Source organism: Salvelinus sp. IW2-2015, linkage group LG20, assembly GCF_002910315.2.
Source record: "Salvelinus sp. IW2-2015 linkage group LG20, ASM291031v2, whole genome shotgun sequence".
NCBI classification, from domain to species: Eukaryota; Metazoa; Chordata; class Actinopteri; order Salmoniformes; family Salmonidae; genus Salvelinus; species Salvelinus sp. IW2-2015.
This window is the reverse complement of record NC_036860.1, coordinates 32,157,125-32,181,150: the sequence shown is the minus strand read 5'-3', so window position 1 is coordinate 32,181,150 and position 24,026 is coordinate 32,157,125. Positions and strand designations below refer to the sequence as shown.

General features: G+C 42.5%; 2 protein-coding genes and 5 non-coding genes across 9 annotated transcripts; 1 reads left to right on the top strand and 6 right to left on the bottom strand.

The window, feature by feature from the left end:
- The first annotated feature begins 692 nt into the window (after positions 1–692).
- Positions 693–16,138, top strand: LOC111980918 (sodium- and chloride-dependent GABA transporter 2). Of its 3 annotated transcripts, none has more exons than XM_024011972.2 (14): positions 693–971; positions 7,545–7,679; positions 7,905–8,045; positions 8,163–8,250; positions 9,465–9,597; positions 9,769–9,903; positions 10,042–10,145; positions 10,295–10,419; positions 10,857–10,969; positions 11,199–11,336; positions 13,752–13,833; positions 14,435–14,535; positions 14,789–14,959; positions 15,381–16,138. In XM_024011972.2, exons 1-14 carry the CDS (start codon positions 836–838, stop codon positions 15,471–15,473), a joined length of 1,695 nt encoding a protein of 564 aa, XP_023867740.1. In that variant the 5' UTR covers positions 693–835; the 3' UTR covers positions 15,474–16,138. The 3 variants fall into 3 exon arrangements, with proteins under 3 accessions (XP_023867740.1, XP_023867741.1, XP_023867739.1); XM_024011973.2 differs by having other exon boundaries at positions 13,731–13,833; positions 14,856–14,959; XM_024011971.2 differs by having other exon boundaries at positions 694–971; positions 13,731–13,833.
- On the bottom strand, positions 15,853–21,558 carry hspa8 (heat shock protein 8). The gene is made up of 9 exons (XM_070449350.1): positions 21,451–21,558; positions 19,318–19,527; positions 18,863–19,068; positions 18,589–18,741; positions 17,817–18,372; positions 17,385–17,587; positions 17,017–17,215; positions 16,553–16,785; positions 15,853–16,347 (listed from the first exon to the last, which is right to left on the bottom strand). The coding sequence occupies exons 2-9, from the start codon at positions 19,520–19,522 to the stop codon at positions 16,147–16,149; spliced, it is 1,956 nt and encodes a 651-aa protein (XP_070305451.1). The 5' UTR covers positions 19,523–19,527; positions 21,451–21,558; the 3' UTR covers positions 15,853–16,146.
- On the bottom strand, positions 16,418–16,511 carry LOC111982179 (small nucleolar RNA SNORD14). The gene has a single exon (XR_002879690.1). It is a non-coding gene; the product is annotated as a small nucleolar RNA SNORD14 (small nucleolar RNA).
- LOC111982178 (small nucleolar RNA SNORD14) lies at positions 16,850–16,943 on the bottom strand. The gene has a single exon (XR_002879689.1). It is a non-coding gene; the product is annotated as a small nucleolar RNA SNORD14 (small nucleolar RNA).
- On the bottom strand, positions 17,652–17,745 carry LOC111982177 (small nucleolar RNA SNORD14). Its single transcript, XR_002879688.1, has one exon. It is a non-coding gene; the product is annotated as a small nucleolar RNA SNORD14 (small nucleolar RNA).
- LOC111982180 (small nucleolar RNA SNORD14) lies at positions 18,449–18,542 on the bottom strand. Its single transcript, XR_002879691.1, has one exon. It is a non-coding gene; the product is annotated as a small nucleolar RNA SNORD14 (small nucleolar RNA).
- On the bottom strand, positions 19,136–19,229 carry LOC111982175 (small nucleolar RNA SNORD14). The gene has a single exon (XR_002879686.1). It is a non-coding gene; the product is annotated as a small nucleolar RNA SNORD14 (small nucleolar RNA).
- Positions 21,559–24,026: the final 2,468 nt, after the last annotated feature.

Sequence of the window (24,026 nt, the reverse complement as noted above, 5' to 3'; positions counted from 1 at the left end):
GTTAACATCAGGGTGTTAAATAGACTTTGGGAAGAGTCAGGGACATGACTCTTAAAATGGCAAAGATCAATTTTAAATTAATATATTCTATCTGCACTTCTAGTGTTAAAGAAACAGCACCTCTCGTGTTAGCCAAACAAACCGAATGGGGGGGTTAGACCAAAGGTTGCTATCTATAACCATGTGTGGTTACGTTAGCTAACTAGGACACTTGCCAGTTCAACTAGCCAACTCTGAAAGGTGGGAACCGACAGAGAGCTAGAGCCCACTAGTAGAAGTTGCTAAAACTAGTGGAAAACTGCTATTAGCGGTATACTAAAGTAGTGGAGCTAGCAAGCTAACAGCACTAATTGCGTGAAGGCTAGGCTACAGAGGTACTGTAGCTAGCTGACAACAAACAATACTGCTAACAAGCTACCTTAGGTAACTTCACTCTGTTTAGGTGAAGTGGTAACCCACACCAAATGGAACAGTTAAGCTGAGAACTAGGTTTTCTTAAAAAAGCTCTTAAACAGGCTCAGATTCAACAGAGGCGAAAAATGAGGGGAACCAGGGCATTGCATGGTGTTATATAGGCTGGTGGGGCTTAACCCACAAAGCCCTAATTGGCCTGTTAGGTGTGATTGAATAAGGCTTCAGCGAATGACCTGCACGAGGGTATGTCCCATAGTGAGATGTTGAACCGAGTCCACTGGAAGAGAACCCAGGAGTAGCATTTCCTCCTCACTTACTACAGATCCAGTGGTAGGGTGCTGACACAACGAGAGTTCCAGTATATTCTGAATAGCAAACACCAAGTTAGAGATCAGTGGATACTACAGGACAAAAGAAGAGAATGAACGTGGAGACTCAGGAAGGGAAGAGGGAACAGTGGAGCTCTAAAACAGAGTTCCTCCTCACAGTTTGTGGTAACGTGGTCGGCCTGGGAAATGTATGGAGGTTCCCCTATCTCTGCTATAAGAACGGTGGAGGTGAGTTATATTTGGGGAATCCCCCATATGGGTCGTTCTATAAATTAGGGTGGCAGTGAGGATTTATTGTAGTGGACATCTATTTAGGGCTGTTACAAAGTCATTGATAAAAATCTGTAACTTGTTTAATGTTACAACATTAAGATTTAAAGAGGGAACATAGTTGAATCAAAACCTATGTTTACACCCTTTCTCAAGGTTGGAGTTTTCACAGATTTGGCAAAAATCCTGTGACATAAAACACTACCTTTCTTTCCTTACATTTTTGACAGTGTTATTTGTCGTTTTTATACATTAAGTTGCCCCAGCATCTCTGTTAGAGATGTCGACAATGACTATGGCGTGTCTCCTCTCTGACGGCTAGGAAGCTCAGATTCAAACTCCCATTAGACAGCTCTGCAAGCATTATAATGTCAAAATACGTTCCTTACTCACCAAATATGGAGCTTCACTGAGCAATTAGGAATATTTTCAGGCTTTTTATTAACACCTTTTTTGGAGGTACATACCAGCCATAACTGGAGTAAATGAAGATAGTGAGTAACAGTAATATTTGGTGAGGAACAAACGTATTTTGACATTATAACGCTTGCAGAGCTGTCTAATGGGAGTTTGAATTGGAGCTTTGTGGGCATTAGAAAGGAGACACGTCACACTCATTGTTGACAAATCTCTAACGCACAGATACTAGGGAAATGTTGAGCATTTAACAATTGACTTAGACATTTAACTTCAAACCTGAATGAATCATGGACCTTGCTGTCTGACAGATTTTTAAAATCAAATTCAAATTCAAATGTATTTATAAAGCCCTTCTTACATCAGCTGATGTCACAAAGTGCTGTACAGAAACCCAGCCTAAAACCCCAAACAGCAAGCAATGCAGGTGTAGAAGCACGGTGGCTAGGAAAAACTCCCTAGAAAGGCCAGAACCTAGGAAGAAACCTAGAGAGGAACCAGGCTATGAGGGTGGCCAGTCCTCTTCTGGCTGTGTCGGGTAGAGATTATAACAGAACATGGCCAAGATGTTCAAATGTTCATAGATGACCAGCAGGGTCAAATAATAATAATCACAGTGGTTGTCGAGGGTGCAACAGGTCAGCACCTCAGGAGTAAATGTCAGTTGGCTTTTCATTGAGAGTATCTCTACCGCTCCTGCTGAGAGTTGAAAACAGCAGGTCTGGGACAGGTAGCACATCCGGTGAACAGGTCAGGGTTCCATAGCCGCAGGCAGAACAGTTGAAACTGGAGCAGCAGCACAGCCAGGTGGACTGGGGACAGCAAGGAGTCATTAGGCCAGGTAGTCCTGAAGCATGGTCCTAGGGCTCAGGTCCTCCAAGAGAGAGAAAGAGAGAAAATTAGAGAGAGCATACTTAAATTCACACAGGACACCGGATAAGACAGGAGAAATACTCCAGATATAACAGACTGATCCTAGCCCCCCGACACATAAACTACTGCAGCATAAATACTGGAGGCTGAGACAGGAGGGGACGGGAGACACTGTGGCCCCATCCGACGATACCCCCGGACAGGGCCAAACAGGCAGGATATAACCCCACCCACTTAGCCAAAGCACAGCCCCCACACCACTAGAGGGATATCTTCAACCACCAACTTACTATCCTGAGACAAGGCCGAGTATAGCCCACAAAGATCTTCACCACGGCACAACCCAAGGGGGGGGGGGCGCCAACCCGGACAGGAAGATCACATCAGTGACTCAACCCACTCAAGTGACGCACCCTTCCTAGGGACGGCATGGAAGAGCACCAGTAAGCCAGTGACTCAGCCCCTGTAATATGGTTAGAGGCAGAGAATCCCAGTGGAGAGAGGGGAACCGGCCAGGCAGAAACAGCAAGGGCGGTTCGTTGCTCCAGTGCCTTTCCGTTCACCACACTCCTGGGCCAGACTACACTCAATCATAGGACCTACTGCATAGGACCTACTGCGCAACAGCTTTTTCAATTTTTTTAGAGGAATGGAAGATTCGATATAGGCTGATAGTTTTTTATATTTTCTGGGTCAAGGTTTGGCTATTTCAAGAGAGGCTTTATTACTGCCACTTTTAGTGAGTTTGGTACACATAGATAGATGGATAGAGAGTCGTTTATTATGTTCATCATAGGAGGGCCAAGCACAGGATGCAGCTCTTTCAGTAGTTTAGTTGGAATAGGGTCCAGTATGCAGCTAGAAGGTTTAGAGGCCATGATTATTTTCATCAATGTGTCAAGAGATATAGTACTAAATAACTTGAGTGGCTCCCTTGATCCTAGGTCCTGGCAGAGTTGTGCATATTATATGGAGATCTCGGAAATGCACTGTAACTACTTATGTTACACCGCGAAAACGGTTTTCATGGGCACACAAATCCAAATAACCCAGTTAGCTCCGACCGTCACAGGACATCCATGGACGTTCAAAAGTAGATTTTTGATTTAAACTTTCACATATGTTGATTTTAGGTCCGGTCCGGCCCAAAAATAGACGTCTATGATTGGTTCAGATTTGGTCCGGTCCGGCCTTGATTTGGCCCAAACGTAGACGTCTATAATGTACTGTGCACTACTGTGCTGTACTGTACTGAACTATACTCTACTGTACTGTACTCTACTCAAATGTGCTGTACTGTACTGTGCTGTCCAAACGTGTGAAACATTGGTTCAGATTTGGTCCAGTCTAGGACATTTTGTCAGCCAGTTATTGTCATGCAAAAAACTGCTGGTCTCATGGCATTTGACCGTTAATTAACATAAACATGTTTAGCATCTCCAGGCCTCAATGCATACAAGCCCCTGATGCGCACCTTTGGAACATCTACATTTTAAAAAGTCTAATAAATCAATTTAATATACACCGTCACAATACATCCATAATTTATTTTAATCAGGTCTAAAGAAACATTATGACATGACGAAAAATGTATTTCAGAAGAACAGAATATGAGTTGGCCTACTGTAGGCCTATGACCTATGTTATCTGGCTATGCTCCATTACATAGGCCATGGGCACACTTTCACTGGGGATGGGGGGGACATGTTTTATGATTGGAATGTGATACAAAATGACGCAACGGTAACAGGTAGTCCACCTGTGGTAAATTCAATAGATTGGACATGATTTGGGAAGACACATACCTGTCTATATAAGGTCCCACGGTTGACAGTGCATGTCAGAGCAAAAACCAAGTCATGAGGTTGAAGGAATTGTCCGTAGAGATCTGAGACTGGATTGTGTCGAGACACAGATCTGGGGAAGGACATCAAAACATTTCTGCAGCATTGAAGGTCCCCAAGAACAGAGTGGCCTCCATCATTCTTATATGGAGGAGGTTTGGAACCACCAAGACTCTTCCTAGAGCAGGCAGTCCGGCCAAACTGAGCAATCGGGGGAGAAGGGCCTTGCTTGGTCAGGGAGGTGACCAAGAACTCGATGGTCACTCTGACAGATCTTCAGAGTTCCTCTGTGGAGATGGGAGGTCCTTCCAGAAGGACAACCATCTCTGCATCACTCCACCAATCAGGCCTTCATGGTAGAGTGGCCAGACGGAAGCCACTCCTCAGTATAAGGCACATGACAGCCCACTTGGAGTTTGCCAAAAGGCACCTGAAGACTCTCAGACCATGAGAAAAGATTCTCTGGTCTGATAAAACCAAGATTGAACTCTTTGGCCTGAATGCCAAGCATCACGTCTGGAAGAAACCTGGCACCACCCCTATGGTGAAGCATGGTGGTGGCAACATCATGCTGTGGGGATGATTTTCAGTGGCAGGGGCTGAGAGACTAGTCAGGATCGAGGGAAACATGAACGGAGCAAAGTACAAAGATATCCTTGATCAAAACCTGCTCCAGAGAGTTCAGGACCTCACACTTGGGTGAAGTTTCACAATGACCCTAAACACATAGCCAAGACAACGCAAGAGTGGCTTCGGGACAAGTCTCTGAATGTCCTTGAGTGGACCAGCCAGAGCCCAGACTTGAACCCGATCGAACATCTCTGTAGTACTGGAAATAGCTGTGCAGTGTCGCTCCCCATCCAACCTGACAGAGCTTGAGAGGATCTACAAAGAGGAATGGGAGAAACAACCCCAAATACAGGTGTGCTAAGCTTTAGTGTCATACCCAAAAAGACTTGAGGCTGTAATCGCTGCCAAAGGTGCTTCAACAAAGTACTGAGTAAAGGGTCTGAATACTTATGTAAATATGATATATCAGTTGTTGTTTTTTTATAGATTTGCAAAAATTTCTAAAAACATGTTTTTGCTTTGTCATTTGGGGTATTGTGTGTAGATTGATGAGGGGGGAAATCTATTTAATCAATTTTAGAATAAGGCTGTAACATAACAAAATGTGGAAAAAGTCGAGGGGTCTGAAAATATTTAAAGTTAGAAATTTGGCCATAGAAACCATGACCAAAAACACACGTCTTCAAAAACCGACTCAACACACCTCCAGACTGTGTAAGGGCTGTTTGACCAAGAAGGAGAGTGATGGAGTGCTGCATCAGATGACCTGGCCTCCACCCTGTGTACAATGCATTCGGAAAGTATTCAGACACTGTCCCTGATTTATTTAGAATTCAAGGCACACTTAACCAGCATGGCTACCACAGCATTCTGCAGTGATACACCATCTCATCTGCTTTGCGCTTAGTGGGACTATCATTTGTCCCAAAGTCAAAATTGTCTATATCGTAAAAATGTATGAAAACCAAAATGAGCTTATTGGTCTTAATTGGAGTTAGCAGTGTGTTTAAGGTTAAGGTAACGGTTAGGTTTAAAATCAGATTTTATGACTGTGGCTGTGCCAGCTAGTTACCAAGATTCCTCAAGATCAAGATTCATGATGAGAAACGCTAACCTGTGTGCAGCATACCCAACATTTTTTGCTTCCATTATTCAGGATATTTCGAATGACAACCCCATGACACAGTAGCCTAGTATTCACAAAATTATCTTGTGATCAGGCAATGAAATGACAGGACAAATACATTTGTGTCCATGTTACACCTGGAATGTTAAAGGACACAATGCCTTCAGAAAGTATTCATACAACTTTACTTATTCCACATTTTGTTTGGATTGTACAGTCTTTGCACATTATTCTTGAAAAAATTATTCAAGCTCTGTCATGTTGGTTGTTGATCATTGCTAGACAGTCATGTTCAAGTCTTGCCATAGATTTTCAAGCCGATTTAAGTCAAAACTGTAACTAGGCCACTCAGGAACATTCGATGCTGTCTTGGTAAGCAACTCCAGTGTATATTTCGCCATGTGTTTTAGGTTATTGGCCTGCTGAAAGGTGAATTTGTCTGCCAGTGTCTGTTGGAAAGCAGACTGAACCAGGTTTTCCTCTAGGAATTTGCCTGTACTTAGCACAATTCTGTTTCTTTTTATCCCCAAAAAAACTCCATAGTCCTTGCTTATCACAAGCATACCCATTACATGATTCAGCCACCACCATGCTTGAAAATATGAATAGTGGTACTCAGTGATGTGTTTTGCTGGATTTGCCCCAAACATAAGGCTTTGTATTCTGGACATAAATATCATAAAGATTATTTTTTTCAGTTTTACTTTAGTGCCTTATTGCAAACAGGATGCATGTTTTGGAATATTTTTATTCTGTACAGGCTTCCTTCTTTTCACTCTGTCATTTAGGTTAGTATTGTGGAGTAACTACAATGTTGTTGATTCATCCTCAGTTTTCTCCTGTCACAACCATTGAACACTGTAACTGTTTTAAAATCATCATTGGCCTCATGGTGAAACCCCAGATAATTGTTTTACCCAACTACCAATAGGTTTCCTTCCTTGCGAGGCATTGGAAAACCTCCCTGGTCTTTGTGGTTGAATCTGTGTTTGAAATTCACTACTCGACTAAGGGACCTGACAGATATTTGTATGTGTGGCGCACAGAGATGAGGCAGTCATTCACAAAGCATGTTAAACACTATTATCAGGCCATGCAACTGATGTGACTTGTTAAGCAAATGTCTACTCCTGAACTTATTTAGGCTTGCCATAACGAAGAGGTTGAATACTTATTGACTCAAGACATTTTAGCTTTTCCTTTTTAATTATTTAGTAAAAATGTATAGAAACATGATTCCACTTTGACATTATGGCGTAGTGTGTGTAGGCCAGTGACACAAAATCTAAATTTAATACATTTCTAATTCAGGCTGCATCACAACAAAATGTGGAAAAGGTCAAGGGGTGTGAATATTGTTTGACGGCACTGTATAGTCCTAGGCCTATGTTGTTGTTAGAAGTTATTGACCAATTTGCCATATTTTTCATTTTATTCCTGTAAGCACAGACTTGAAACTACATTACAAGTGTTTTTATATTTGATTAAACCATTTTTAAATGTTTATCACATATCACACATTGGCCCCTTTATTAATAGAAAGATCTACACTGCTTTAAAAAGTGGGTTAAGTAAAGATACCAGTTACCAGTATGAATATAAGTTAAAAAGGGAGCTTGGTTAGGGTCTGTAGGGCACAAAATCACTAGTAGCCTGCCTATATTGCAAGTTCACAACATACATATATATGTCTGTTCTTAGGTGCCTTCCTTGTGCCCTACCTGCTGTACGTTGGGCTATGTGGTCTTCCTCTGTTCCTTCTCGAGACATCAATCGGTCAGTACACCCAACAGGGCATTGTCACATGCTGGAGGAGCTTATGTCCGCTTGCTGAAGGTGAGATGTTGCCATACTCCTTCATTCTACTACAGGCAAAAAGGTTAAAGGGATAATTCACCCAAATTACCAAATTACACATTGTTATCAATACCCTGTAAGCAATCCATACTTTTTCCTGGTCCAAAGACTTATGCAGAGAAAATAGACCAATATTTCATTTTGTAATTTGAGTGAACTATCCCTTTAATGTCCCACCTAATATTACCTGTTAATTCTCCACAGGTGTTGGCAGGGCAGAGCTTCTCATCCTGATCTATGACTCTATCATTTACCTCGTGATCCTGGCCTGGACTCTCTTCTACCTGGTGTTCTCTTTCAGTTCTCAGCTACCCTGGGCCAGCTGTGATAACACCTGGAACACAGGTAGGTAGGCCTACATTCTCTGCATGGGGGTAAAACAGGTTACATATGATACACAAAGTTACTGTATATATGTTTTTGGGAGAGAATTCCATTTGACTTTAGTTACTTTTTTATTAGATCAATGTGTGGATTTCACTTCACTAAACCATACTGCCAACTGGACCTCCAAAATCCCCACTACTTCTGCTGCCACTGAGTTCTGGGAGTAAGTAGCCTGCCCCAAACAACACAAAGCAGCATAAGATAAATACTTTATATGAAAACTCTGCAAGACCTCCCTTTAATAATTATCTTACACTAAAATGATGTCCAGTATCTGAAATGGCACCTATTCCTCAGAATAAAAAATAGTGCACAACTTTTGTCCAGTATGTCAAATGTATTGCACCATATAGGGAATAGGGTAACATTTCAGATGCAATTTAAACGTAGCTTGAACTGAAAGTCTCCCTCTAGCCCTGTTTATACCTGCTGCTAACATGCGTCCTTTGTCCTCATCTTGTCCATATGCTGATTGTGCCCACATTTTTAGACAGATTTAGATGATTAAAAGGCGCATTGATCTTTCTGACCACCTCCGGAGGTAGTCAGGCATTGTCTGGATTTCTTACAAGTGTAGATGGATATGGACAGTGAAACCATTTAAATCATCATTATCCCGACCTCTAAAATCATTGACAGGTGGCACCATTTATGGAATCAATATAGGCCTATATCCTAAAATAAAATAAATTATTTGAAGTAATATCTGGCAAATAATTTGCATACAGGGAGGGACCAGGGAATCTGTTCACAATTTGGACACAGTGGACAGCACACTATACCATGTGTAGACGCATGTCTAAAAATGTGGGCACAATCAAAATGTGGATAAGGTCAAAACAAAGGACGCATGTTCGCCGGTAACCAGAATCCCGATATCCCAATTCCCAAGAAAAAATAATAATATGAGAACTCGGACAAGTAATAACATTTTATATGCTGCAGTAATGCAAAAACACAAAATAAGCAGGTGCGAATAGCTGTATAAAACAAACATTAACTCTCTGGCTTCATTCATACATTAGACCAGGCATCACAATGCTAGCAGTCTACCATATTGACTCAACATAAAGTCCCCAATAGAAAACATCTCTTACTTGCATGGCTTCTATGAATTGCATTGCTGACTATCATGTGTAGGCGACCTCTCGACACAGTTACGAATCTCCAACCTAACTGTGTGGCACTGGCAAAGGCTTCAAAATATAAACTGTGGCTAGGCTACTCACTGTTTCCAAAATGGCTGATAGATTGTGTCCACAAAAGTATCTAGGAAACAAACATTTGCAACATTGTTCCATGTAACACTAACAAAAGTGAGAGCACGGGCTTGACTAGTCACCAGGTATAAACGGGGCTTCTGTTGCCCTCCCCCAGGCGTCGTGTGTTGGCTATCTCTGGAGGCATTGGCGAGGTGGGCAGTGTAAGATGGGAGCTGATGCTCTGTCTCCTCGCCTGTTGGGCTGTCTGCTACTTCTGTATCTGGAAAGGAATCAGGTACTCAGGAAAGGTCTGTATAAGAGTTTATGTATATCTTACTACTATACATGATTACACCAGTAAATGTTAAATTACTTCACACATCCATGGAACTACCATAAATCTGATTGTTTAGGTACAGGTGGTAATTGTGCTATGGTGGTAAGTTTTGTTTTTGTCCATACTGTCCCCATTTCATTAGGTGGTGTATTTCACTGCCACATTTCCCTATCTGATGCTCTTGGTGTTGCTGGTGAGAGGGTTGACTTTACCTGGAGCTTGGGAGGGGGTTAAGTTTTACCTGTATCCAGACCCAGTCCGCCTTGCAGACCCCCAAGTAAACATTTGCACCTTTTCATTTGCACATTCATTGAAGAACAAGTTCCAAGCTAAATATGATCAGGTCTTTGCATTCCACTTCTCAATTTCGTGCTGTTGAATTTCTACATGCACTAATGAATCTCTCACCAACCAGGTCTGGATGGAAGCAGGAACGCAGGTGTTCTTCTCCTACTGTATTGGACGGGGAAGTCAAACTGTTTTGGGAAGCTTCAACAAATACAACAATAACTGCTACATGTAAGATTGTTCAGTTTTGACAATACATTTTTTTTCTTAAAACATCTATACTTCAATGGATATGTAGAATTTAATACAGAACAACCTATTCCAATTTTATTCGTTTGACCGCAGTTATAATTAGCATATTTTATTTTATGTCCATTCAGGGACAGCTTTTGGCTGTGTCTGCTGAATGGTTGTACCAGTTTTGTGGCCGGATTTGCAGTCTTCTCAGTGCTGGGATTCATGGCACAGAAACAGGGTGTTTCTGTCGCGATGGTGGCAGAGTCAGGTATGGTGTGGCCGTCACAGTGGCCTTCTGTTACAGCTCTGTGCTTGTTAAAAATGTGTCAAAATGTTTTACGGATGCAGTCAGTTCAGCATGTCACAGCATTATTTAGGGTTATAATTAGTGTCTTAAATGCAATGCTTAAATGCTCAATATGAATGCGAAAATTATAAATGCATTTACCATTTTCACATTCCAATTGAGCATTTAAAACATTTACATTTATAATTTTCACATTCCAATTGAGGATTCAAGCACTGCATTTCTACTTTTTACATTCGAATTCATCATTTCATTTTAGAATTGGCACTGATAACGATCCATAATGTTGTAGCATACTGTGCCATGACATGCACACAAAAAAACTGCATCTGTATCATATGCTAAGAGCATAGTTATTAAGTTATTTTCCTCCAATTCTTGTTTACTGTTGCTCCTAGGTCCTGGTTTGGCATTCATCGCCTTCCCCCAGGCAGCAGCCATGATGCCCTTGCCACAGCTCTGGACGGTCTGCTTCTTCTTCATGCTTCTTCTGCTGGGCATTGACACACAGGTTATTTACCATACCTAAAGACCATGCCCAGCTAACACAGAATGTGCTTGTAACATTCCTTTAAGGTTCTCTTTTGGTTATTTGACAAATAACTTTCCCACAACGTCCTGGGAACCAAACTTTGTTAGCTGGATGTGGTCTACATGCAAAAGTGTATAAAAAATGGGTTGTGTTGATCCCACAATGTACTGTATCTTGATGTCACTTTTATCTTCCTTTTCTATTTTAGTTTGTCATAATGGAGGGAGTGATAACATCTTTCACAGACTTATTCCCTGTTACACTGCGAAGGCCGAGATATCGAGAGGGCTTTGTGCTCCTCTTCTGTCTCTCCTGCTTCCTTATACAGCTGACTCTGATCACAGAGGTGAGACATTGAATTAGCTCCTAATCAACTGTTTTAGACACTGTCCAGAATGATAATGAGTTTAGTTTAACTGTACATATTAGAGTGTAAGGAAAAGGCCAAAGACAAAATAGAACTTCTGTGCAGGTGAGGTAAAATAAGGTCCTGCCCTCCACACACTGGCGTGTCTAGGCCCAGACTGCAAGGTAAAGAATGTTCCATAACAGCAGGTCGTCATTGTAAATAAGAATTTGTTCTTAACTGACTTGCATAGTTAAATAAAGGTTAAATAAAAAAATTACAAATCTGGAAGTGTTGCAATGACCACAGTGTTGATTTACTGACTTCATTAATTTAGCTATCTTCAGTGATATTGTGTATGACTGCTTCCATGTGCTCGATCTCTGATTCCACACTTCACATCTGAATATCAATAGGATCAGCTTTAATATTGCAGACAGATTGTGGCTTGCATCAATGTAATTGTCTGCAACATTTCCAATCCCTCATATATTTTTGGGGTATATATACACCACCGTTCAAAAGTTTGGGGTCACTGAGAAATGTCCTTGTTTTTGAAAGAAAAGCACATTTTTTGTCCATTAAAATAACATCAAATTGATCAGAAATACAGTGTAGACATTGTTAATGTTGTAAATGACTATTGTAGCTGGAAATGGCAGATTTTTTATGGAATATGGAATTTGTATGGAATATCTACATAGGTGTACAAAGGCCCATTATCAGCAACCATCACTCCTGTGTTCCAATGGCACGTTGTGTTAGCTAATCCAAGTTTATAATTTTAAAAGGCTAATTGATCATTGGAAAACCCTTTTGCAATTACATTAGCACAGCTGAAAACTGTTGTTCTTATTAAAGAAGCAATAAAACTGGCCTTCTTTAGACTAGTTGAGGATCTGGAGCGTTAGCATTTGTGGGTTCGATTACAGGCTCAAAATGGCCAGAATCAAAGTACTTTCTTTTAAAACTCGTCTATTCTTGTTCTGAAAAATGAAGGCTATTCCATGAGAGAAATTTCCAAGACACTTAGGATACTAAAGAGGCCTTTCTACTGACTCTGAAAAACAACAAAAGATGCCCAGGGTCCCTGCTCATCTGCATGAACTTGCCTTAGGCATGCTGCAAGGAGGCATGAGGACTGCAGATGTGGCCAGGGAAATAAATTGCAATGTCCGTACTGTGAGACTCCAAAGACAGCACTACAGGGAGACAGGACGGACAGCTGATCGTCATCGCAGTGGCAGACCATGTGTAACAACACCTGCACAGGATCGGTACATCCGAACAGCACACCTGCGGGACAGGTACAGAATGGCAACAACAACTGCCCGAGTTACACCAGGAACACACAATCCCTCCATCAGGGCTCAGACTGTCCGCAATAGGCTGAGAGAGGCTGGACTGAGAACTTGTAGGCCTGTTGTAAGGCAGGTCCTCACCAGACATCACCGGCAACAATGTTGCCTATGCTCCAAAACCCACTGTCGCTGGACCAGACAGGACTGGCAAAAAGTGTTCTTCACTGACGAGTCTCGTTTTTTTTTCACCAGGGATGATGGTCGGATTCACATTTATCGTCAAAGTTATACCGAGGCCTATACTCTGGAGCGGGATTGATTTGGAGGTGGAGAGTCCGTCATGGTCTGGGGCTGTGTGTTACAGCATCACCAGACTGAGCTTGTTGTCATTGCAGGCAATCTCAACGATGTGCATTACAGGGAAGACATCCTCCTCCCTCATGTGGCACCCTTCCTGCAGGCTCATCCTGACATGACCCTCCAGCCATACTGCTCGTTCTGTGCGTGATTTCCTGCAAGACAGGAATGTCAGTGTTCTGCCATGGCCAGCAAAGAGCCCGGATCTCAATCCCGTTGAGCACGTCTGGGACCTGTTGGATTGGAGGGTGAGGGCTAGGGCCATTCCCCGCAGAAATGTTTGGGAATTTGCAGGTGCCTTGGTGAAAGAGCGGTGTAACATCTCACAGCAAAAACGGGCAAATCTGGTGCAGTTCATGAGGAGGAGATGCACTGCAGTACTTAATGCAGCTGGTGGCCACACCAGATACTGACTGTTACTTTTGATTTTGACCCCCCCTTTGTTCAGGGACACATTATTCCATTTATGTTTGTCACATGTCTGTGGAACTTGTTCAGTTTATGTCTCAGTTGTTGAATCTTATGTTCATACAAATATTTACACATGTTAAATTAGGCGTCTACTTCCAGCTTATACATATATATACATTTTACGGACACAGTACATTTTTACAATAGTTATCTTATGTTTGTTTTTAGTCCCATCCTTCAGCTTCCCTCAACCCCTCCCGTCTATCTCTGAACACCATCCAGTTTCGATTTCTAAAGGAATTTTTTTGGTTCTTCTAATCTACAGGGTGGGATCTTTGTGTTCCAGCTCATTGATTACTACGGCTGCAGCGGAGCGTGTGTTCTCTTTGTGGCTGTGTTTGAGTCACTGGCAGTGGGATGGATCTTTGGTAAGTGTAAATCCACTGTGGTCGCAGGCTTTTTTTTCACCCCGGTCACGATGGTGGAAAAACATGAGTCTTAGCCTTCATCTCAAGCACTAGAGTTGTAGTGGTGAAAAAGCCCCATTATACTATACACAACCACTCAGTTTTTGTAATGATTTGGTTTGTAAACTGTCTTTCACTCATTGTCTCCTGGACTTGTGTTTATATTCGTGGGAAATAAAATCAGAATAAAAAATGTGTCCCTGTAGCACTGAGCCTTTACTAGTATTAGCGGACTGATATAGATGTCTGTATAGGCTGGTCATCCAGGTTTGTACCTGTGGTAGATGGTCCATCACCATGAAGAAAAACAATGCACAATACAGCAATTGAGTACATTAAAACATCAAGTGGTTTGTGATGATGTAACTCGGGTGGTCGAGCACGGTGCTTGCCATGCTAGGGTTGCGTGTTCGGTTCCCACAGGGGACCAGAATGAAAATGTATGCACTCACTACTGTAAGTTGCTCTGGATACAAGCGGCTACTAAAAAGGACTGCAGCACCCTCACCCCTAAACTACTTCCCGTGGCTATGCGTGAGTAAATCTGTTTTAAAATCCCCAGGGGCAGATCACATGGAGGATGCCATTAAGGACATGACTACACAGAGACCGTGTGTCCTCTTCAGACTGTGCTGGCGTTACTTCACCCCACTTGTGTCTCTGGTGAGTTAGATTGGTGCTTGTGGTAAATATTTAAAGCTGTACATTTTATTAAAGTAGACGTATGGCTAGACTGTCTGTAGCGTGGAAATTTGACATTTAAAGGTAATCTCTGATTGTACCAACATTACTGTATACAGCCTCCACCCACGCTGGAACGTTGCCTTAAAATTTAAATCGCACTGATCATCCGTGCTATGGCTTGAGTCTAGGTCTTAATCATTGGGCGCTTTGCTTTTACTGCATATCATCCCAGAGTTCCTTCATTATACACATGGTGGACTATAAACCCCTCAAGTTTAACCGCTGGTACATATACCCAGACTGGGCCTATGCACTGGGCTGGGCCATGGCACTCTCCTCCATCCTCCTGGTGCCACTGTGGGGGATTGGCAAGATCTGCGTTGGCACAGGCAGCCTCAGACAGGTAAATACTTAGTCACATGCTCTTATCGTGTGATTTACAGGAGCAATTAAGGTTAAGTGCCTTGTTCAAGGGCACAACAGATATACCACAAGGTCGGCTCTGGGGTTCAAACCAGCAACTTTTCGGCTACCTGCCATTTATAAAATACATATGGGATGCTGAGAATAATGTTTAAAGGGACACCGATTTTGGCATTTAAGCCCTTGTTCTTACCCAGTCAGATGCCATTCGTCTATGCGTGCTTTTGGGTAACATTGCCCTAATGCTAGCTAGCGTTGGCCCGTGAAAATTCGTCAGGGGCTTAGCCCCAACAGTACAGGTGTGATTGAAACTACACGTTTACAAAATGGTGTATGGTGCAAGTGTGAAACAAGGCTGAATTTGTAAAAGTAGTTAACCATTCATTATCTTTCTTTACTAGCGCTTGGCTGTCCTTTGTCACCCCGATGATGAGCTCCCTTTGACCCGGCAGAGGAAACGTCAAAACACAGAAATGGAGACGTTTAAGATATAATTGGCAACATAAGAGCTGGGCATTAGCAGTGATGTTCATTGTTTGAAAGCTTGTTTATTAAAACTTCATCTCATGCAGTGTCAGTCCTTGTATTTCCTTAGGCCAGGTCAGATGGGCTTTGGTTAGGCACACGAGGATAATTTAGCATAATCACACTTTAGCCATTGATTATTCTGGACTAAGACTTAGTCATATACCGGTATTTACTGTGGTGGTAGTAGCAGGCTTTCTAAATGACTTGGGGAAATTGTTTTCAAGTACGAATGGGGGTAGGATTTTAAGACAACCCTACACCGGTCTAGCAGCTGGAAGCTTCAACCAAAATATGGTCCTTCCTAACATCTTCCCTTATCCAAAATAATGTAAAGGACTCAAACCGTTAAGTAAAGGTGGAAGGTCACCGTATATTTTATTTTGTCCTAAAGGCATTGTGACAAAGGCAGATGACAACTGAGAAAATATACATGTGAAATTTGACAGCTTAGTTGTGCAAACAGAAAATTACTGTTCCCTGTTGTGTAGCAAAAAAAGTTGCAAAATACATGAACCCTCAACCTTTATTTAAATTTCACTCCTTGACAAGGAGTCACTAGCGACTCTAAGCCACAAGAGGGTAGAAACCATTTCAAACATTTCTCTTTAGGGGGAGGTAGTTGCAGAAACAATGGAATTTTTAGTCGACTTCCTCAATGGTTGGCCCAGATGATCCACCACCTCCAGGAGCAGCACCACCAGCTCCAGGGAATCCGCCAGCCATGCCCTCAGGCATACCGCCGGGCATCCCACCAGCACCCTGGTATAGCTTGGTGATGATGGGATTGCACACCTTCTCCAGCTCTTTCTGGTGGTGCTCGTACTCTTCCTTCTCAGCAGTCTGAGAAATGCAAACAGATAAAATTAGCAAAACATACATGACTTCAAGAGATCAATATATTTCACTTAAGTCGCTCAGACATCCAAGGAAGGTATTGGGCCATCTTTGGTCTTTCAACCTCTGGTGGAAACTACGAATGGCAGGAGTAAACTTCATCACAGCAAGTGGTCCAAGACAGTACAAGTCTACCCAAATAAATTGTTACCTGGTTCTTATCCAGCCACCCGATGACCTCGTTGCACTTCTCCAGAATCTTGGTCTTGTCCTCGTCACTAATTTTCCCCTGCAGTTTCTCATCCTCCACAGTAGACTTCATGTTGAACGCGTAGGACTCTAGTGAATTCTTTGAAGAGACCTTGTCACGCTGCACATCATCCTCACACTTGTACTTCTCAGCCTCCTGGACCATGCGCTCAATGTCCTCCTTGCTCAGACGACCTAATGGAAAATAATTTAATTAACCAACGTTTGACCAAAAATACAACCAACTGTACTACAATTGTCGCTCAGACATCCAAGGAAGGTATTGGGCCATCTTTGGTCTTTCAACCTCTGGTGGAAACTACGAATGGCAGGAGTAAACTTCATCACAGCAAAACTATTGGGGTTACAGCTAGTAACCATAGCCCATATTCAAGTGTTAAATTTTAATGCCATCAGAAACATTACCCTTGTCATTGGTGATGGTGATCTTGTTCTCCTTGCCAGTGCTCTTGTCAGCAGCAGACACATTCATGATGCCGTTTGCGTCAATGTCGAATGTGACCTCAATCTGAGGAACACCGCGAGGTGCAGGGGGGATTCCAGTCAGCTCAAACTTGCCCAACAGGTTGTTGTCCTTAGTCATGGCCCTCTCACCCTCATACACCTGGAGGATAGTCAATATTAGCAACAAGACACCCAAGGAAAGTATTGGGCCATCTTTTGTCTTTCAACCTCTGGTGGAAACTACAAATGGCAGGAGTAAACGTCACAGATAGTGGCCAAAGGAATGATGAAACATTGCCCTGAAATGTACATTTCATGTAAGCCCTCACCTGAATGAGCACACCAGGCTGGTTGTCTGAGTAGGTGGTGAAGGTCTGGGTCTGCTTGGTTGGGATGGTGGTGTTACGTTTGATCAGGACGGTCATGACACCTCCAGCGGTCTCAATACCCAGGGACAGGGGTGTGACGTCCAGCAAAAGCAGGTCCTGGACATTCTCAGACTTGTCACCTGAGAGTATGGCTGCCTGGACAGCTGAAAATGAGAAAGGGAGGTTAGCCACATGGGAAAACATTACTGTAGACTCACCGTGCCATTGTCGCTCAGACATCCAAGGAAGGTATTGGGCCATCTTTGGTCTTTCAACCTCTGGTGGAAACTACGAATGGCAGGATCAAACTTCATCACAGCGAAACTATTGAGTTGAGGCTCATTATAGAAGCACATTGGCCACAGAGCGAACACAAGATGATCAGTGACCCACCTGCGCCATAGGCCACAGCTTCGTCGGGGTTGATGCTCTTGTTGAGCTCTTTGCCGTTGAAGAAATCTTGGAGCAGTTTCTGGATCTTGGGGATACGAGTYGAACCTCCGACCAGGACGATGTCGTGCACCTGGGCTTTGTCCATCTTGGCGTCGCGGAGGGATTTCTCCACTGGGTCAAGGGTGCCACGGAAAAGGTCTGCATTGAGCTCCTCAAAGCGAGCCCTGGTGATGGAGGTGTAGAAGTCGATTCCCTCGTACAAAGAGTCYATCTCGATGCTYGCCTGGGTGCTGGAGGACAGGGTGCGCTTTGCCCTCTCGCATGCGGTGCGGAGACGGCGAACAGCCCTCTTGTTGTCGCTGATGTCTTTCTTGTACTTGCGCTTGAACTCCGCGATGAAGTGGTTGACCATGCGYTTGTCAAAGTCTTCTCCACCCAGATGGGTGTCTCCAGCAGTGGACTTGACCTCAAAGATGCCATCCTCGATGGTCAGGATGGACACGTCAAAGGTGCCACCGCCCAGATCAAAGATAAGGACATTCCTTTCAGCACCGACCTGAAACAGAAGAGAACATTCAGTATTTGCAATGAGGGAGTAGACGTAAGCCCTGATCTATGACATGGCTAAATAGTCGCTCAGACATCCAAGGAAGGTATTGGGCCATCTTCGGTCTTTCAACCTCTGGTGGAAACTACGAATGGCAGGAGTAAACTTCATCACAGCAAATAAGCACCGCTTTAGTCCTTTTCAAAAAAATAAAAAGGCGTGTACCTTCTTGTCCAAGCCGTAGGCAATGGCAGCAGCAGTTGGCTCATTGATGATACGCAGCACATTAAGCCCCGAGATGGTACCAGCATCTTTGGTTGCCTGGCGCTGGGAGTCGTTGAAGTAGGCAGGTACGGTAACAACAGCATTGTTGACAGTCTAGGGAGAGACGATGTCAATGATGCATTTGAATAACCCAATAGACCAGTTATGGTAAACTACACCTTCCTGTTAAAGAACAAAATAACCAAACACAATTATAGTCAATTCAAACACTTACTTTTCCAAGATAGGCCTCAGCAATCTCCTTCATCTTGACCAGAACCATGGATGAAATTTCTTCTGGGTAGAAGGACTTAGTCTCTCCTTTGTATTCAACTTGAAGCTTAGGCCGAGTAGAATCATTGATAACTTCAAAGGGCCAATGCTTCATGTCCGATTGAACAACTCCATCATCAAACCTGCGGCCAATCAGTCTCTTAGCATCTGCAACAAGACAACCAGTTAGATTTGACATTTTCTACAGCGATACAGAGTTGAATTAAATGGTTTGTCACTCAGACATCCAAGGAAGGTATTGGGCCATCTTTGGTCTTTCAACCTCTGGTGGAAACTACGAATGGCAGGAATAAACTTCATCACAGTGAACAAGCGTTGGCACAGAAAGCCAAAAATTAGATATCACCAATCATTTCTACTAATTTCAGGAGACATTACCAGAAAGTAAAAACGTACCGAATACTGTGTTGCAGGGGTTCATGGCAACCTGATTCTTGGCAGCATCACCGATGAGCCTCTCAGAGTCAGTGAAGGCAACGTAGCTTGGAGTGGTCCTGTTGCCCTGGTCGTTGGCAATGATTTCCACCTTGCCATGCTGGAACACACCTACGCAGGAGTAGGTGGTCCCAAGATCGATGCCGACTGCTGGTCCCTTAGACATGTTACCTAGACAATGAAGAGCAGGGTGTTAGGTAACAAATAAGACGCTTTGCGAGAATACAACAAACCCAGTAAAAAAATAAAACCGGTGTTCACTAGAAGCCAAGGTGGTCATCAAAATACATCAGTCATTTGTTAACATTAAACATCAGTTACCCCTCTAAGAAAAACCCAGACTGTACATCATGTTTACACAATATGAGCCCCACGTACCACCCTAGGAATGTTCAAATGTGGGACAGATTTTTGAAAACAGCTAAATTAGTGTTCATATTTGCGATTGATGTTCCCCAACCTATCAGAGTAAGATTGATTCGAAGTTATATTGTCAAGTAGTATGGTAGAGTCCTGATTGTGTTTCATGGTCATTGGACATATTGACTGATAAAGCGAAACATCGTTTCTGCCATTGGCGAGACAAAAAAATATTTTACAAAGTTGAGCCTTGTAGCTACATTGATGTGGGTTGTCAGGGATAGAGCCAAATGTACTTATGCCACCTCAGGCACTCCCTAGCTCCATTTGCCTCTTCAGGAGCAGGCATACAAGTAGATTAGCAATTATAGTCTTTGTAGTTAATTACCTTATGCTCTCAAATGTTTGAAATGACAAACTACCTACAACATGGCACAGTTCAGGCTGGATCTGATTTAACTCGAGCAAATGAGTGCACCGAGCTCACAGGTGAAACAGTGAAAAATTACTGACTCAAATAATTGAACCAAAGTCAGTCAATTGGTCGTTTAAACACTAACAATATGAACACCCACCATTTAAGATAATGGACAACACGTGGACAACACGTGTTAAATTTAAAGAGCAACTAAGCATAAACAGCAGCCACTTCCTTGTTGTTAAAACTTATAGCCCCACTAATTAGTTTATGCAACAACTATGGTAGAGAATGATCTTACAATCGAAACATCTGAAATATTTTCCAAAGCCCAAAATACTGTGTAATCAGCTGGTGTACAAAACAGAAAGTAGAAGCAGAAAGGAAACTTCAGACCTGGAGGCATAGAAATAGAACACCTAGATCAGATCTACAGATCTAAGACTTTCAATGAGAGTTCTATAACTCGCATGTGAATTATGGTCAGGTCGCCCAAAAAGTTCATTCATGTGATTTGATACCATTGACTAGAGAAACAGCGAACTTCCTTAATTAAGTCCTACGCTGAAAATAGTGATCGCTATAAAGAGATCATAAATTATAACACAAGAACCAAAGTTAAATATTTGTCACCCTAACAGACTACGAGAATAGGTTACATAAACTAAACGACTAACAAATAAACATTTTAATTCAAGATAATGTGCTCATGTCTACACCAAGTTACGCAACAGATACCGGTATGTACCGGTATTACACTTCAGGAAGAACAATCGACGTCCATATGTGCGTCACATCACGCGGGGTGCTGAGTTTCTAGAACGTTCTAGAACTAGGCCGACCACGAGGGTGGTCGCGCGCCATATCCTAGTATACCGCATACAAACGTTCAGCTATCTAGCGCAGTGACATGAACAATTTGAAACTGTCGATCGAATGTCAAGCAACTAATTATTAGCTGTTACGCATTAACCACGACATTAAAGGTTGACCGACTAGCTAGCAAGCAAAGGTCAGCTAAAAGCTAACCAGTTACACAACGTTAACAGCTAAATGATATCAAATCAGATAATGTAAATATATTGCAGTAATTTGAGTTATAACTAGATAAGTTTGGTAGTTTTTACAAGGCTTAATTTGTCGACTAGGTGATATTAGTTAAAGCTACAACGCCAACTAGTTAATGTACGTTAGCCAGCCTTGTCTTCCGGATATAAAATGTATCTGCTTGTGGCCAGCTAAATAAATTACTGCTGTGAACTAAAAAAACGTTATGATTATTACATAACTATTAAATTAAACTATTTTGTACATACCGAATTAATTATTTGACCGAAGGTGATGCTGATGTTGATCGGAGTTGAACAATGGCGAAGGCTCCCTTTCTTCGCCTTGTGTGTTGTGAGAGAAAGAAGGAAGGATAAGTCTACCATTACTATATAAACGGCAAGGCAACCAATCATAGCTCAGGATTCAACTAGACATTCCAAAATACCAATAAAAACACAGGCTGTTGCTCCCGCCCACTGCCCACTGAAGACATCGGGTTGCGTTCGCACCGGATACAATATTTATTTATTTTTCATTTAATCTTTATTTAACCAGGTAGTTAGGCTAGTTGAGAACAAGTTCTCATTTGCAACTGCGACCTGGCCAAGATAAAGCATAGCAGTTCGACACATACAACAACACAGAGTTACACATGGAATAAACAAAACATAGTCAATAATACAGTAGAAAAAAGGAAAACAAAAAGTCTATATACAGTGAGTGCAAATGAGGTAAGATACGGGAGTTAAGGCAATAAATAGGCCACGGTGGCGAAGTAATTACAATATAGCAATTAAACACTGTAATGGTAGATGTGCAGAATATGAATGTGCAAGTAGAGATACTGGGGTGCAAAGGAGTAAGATAAATACAGTATGGGGATGAGGTAGTGCATTCAGTCGATATACTCGACAACTATCATCAGAAATCATGCGATTTAAATCAGACAGTGGGGCCCACCTGATTCACAAGTGGGTCAGAAGGTTCAAATCAACGTTTCATATCGTGGTTTAGATGTACTGTATTGACAATGACACAATAACGCGAGATCACATTTTCAGCATGGCCGACAACCAGACCTCCCTTGCCCGCCATAGGAATCAAAATTGTAATTATTAAATTATAAGTGAGCATTGCATTTGCAGTTCCTAGATTATTTAAAACATAGTTTTAAACTCTGAAAGAGCTTCGGCAACTCGTGGCCCAGCTGACTAGCTTTACTGACATTGCTAGCCCTTGGTCGCGTTGCTAGCCCTCGGGCGCGTTCCAGGTTGCAGGTCGACAAGGGTGAGTTCATTGCTAAGCTGCGGTTGCGTTGCTACCCCGCAGCCGCGTCGCAGGTCTACATGGGTGCGTTCCAGGTGATCTTCATTGCTTCCGAATTTCTGGGTGTATTAAAACCGATATTTGACATAACAGATTAGCATAATTGGTTCAGATTATTTGATGATTTATTGGCCTCTACTTAATCCCAAATCACTATTGCAGGGCTGACCAACTCTGTTCCTGTTCCTGGAGAGCGACCATCCTGTAGGTTTTCGCTCCAAACCCAACAGTAACTAACGTGATTCAACTTATCAACCAGTTAGTTAGGTGCGCTAGATAAGGGTTTGAACAAAAACCTACACTCCTATTCAAACCCAGAATTCTTTACTGGATTTCTATAGACTTCCAAAACAAGATTTGGAAGGATGGTCACACGAGGCTAGTGTTGAACATATCACCTAACCACATACTGGTGGTGTTCCTGCCTGATTATGTTGAAGACGTTGCTTTGCATAAACCAATGGTTGTGCGCCACGTCGTCAAGTGTTGTGAATTACATTCCTATATCATATGATGTTAGTTAGCTGATATGTTAAACACCTATCCAAGCTTTGCGAGATCTGGCAGGCATCTGCAATGTAGTCAGGTAGGAATGCCACCCATATGATATAGCGGAGCTTATAGCAATCTAATGCCCGACTGCGCAGTCGATGACGTGGCATGCAAATGACGTGCTATTAAACTATTGGTTGATGCAATGCATTATCTGCAATTTGGTCAGGGCCTGGAACATGACCCTCAACTAGATGATTCAGGTATGTTAGGTTAGGGTTGGCCTGAATACCCACAGGATGGTAGATCTCCAGGAAGAGAGTTAGGTAGATCTGTTGTAACCTATGTAAGTACTAGGTCATATTTATTGGTGCGGACCGTAGCAGAATTCCCTTTTTCAATGGGAAACAAAAAAAGTGTTTCTTATAGGACAAATTCAGGTAGGCAGATTCATTTTCATTCTGTTTGGTGCCTATTGAATACGACCCTGTACTGCCGCATCCAATCAAGTCCCAGGCTTTTATGGGCACACTGCCCCACGACGGCTCATTTGCTTTTCTATAGGTTTGTGTAGAGAGGAGTCTCACGCATTGGTTGTTGACCGATGGCCGACACAGATTCTACTTTATGAATTCAGAAAGACTTCTCATGGGAAAGATAAGAAGGAATGATGTGACGGACTGGTCATGGTCTCACATTTAATCTGTGTGTAGTGACATTAGATTGGTCTGTTACACTGGTCGCAGCAAAACTCTTTATTGCCACACAATCAGAGTTGGTGGTAATTGCTTTTGGTACAGCATGATAGGCAAACATTCTCACAAGGTTTTAGTTTGAATGTATTAGTCAACAAGTAGAACATATTAAGGCACAGTGTGAATTGCATTGACTCTTAAATGGCAAGAGACAAAATAATATAGAACAGCAAAAAATACATGAAAAAACCCAGACATTATACAGCTGTGCCAGGAAAATAACCTCAACCTCAACAAAACAAAAGAACTGATAGTGGACTTCAGGAGAC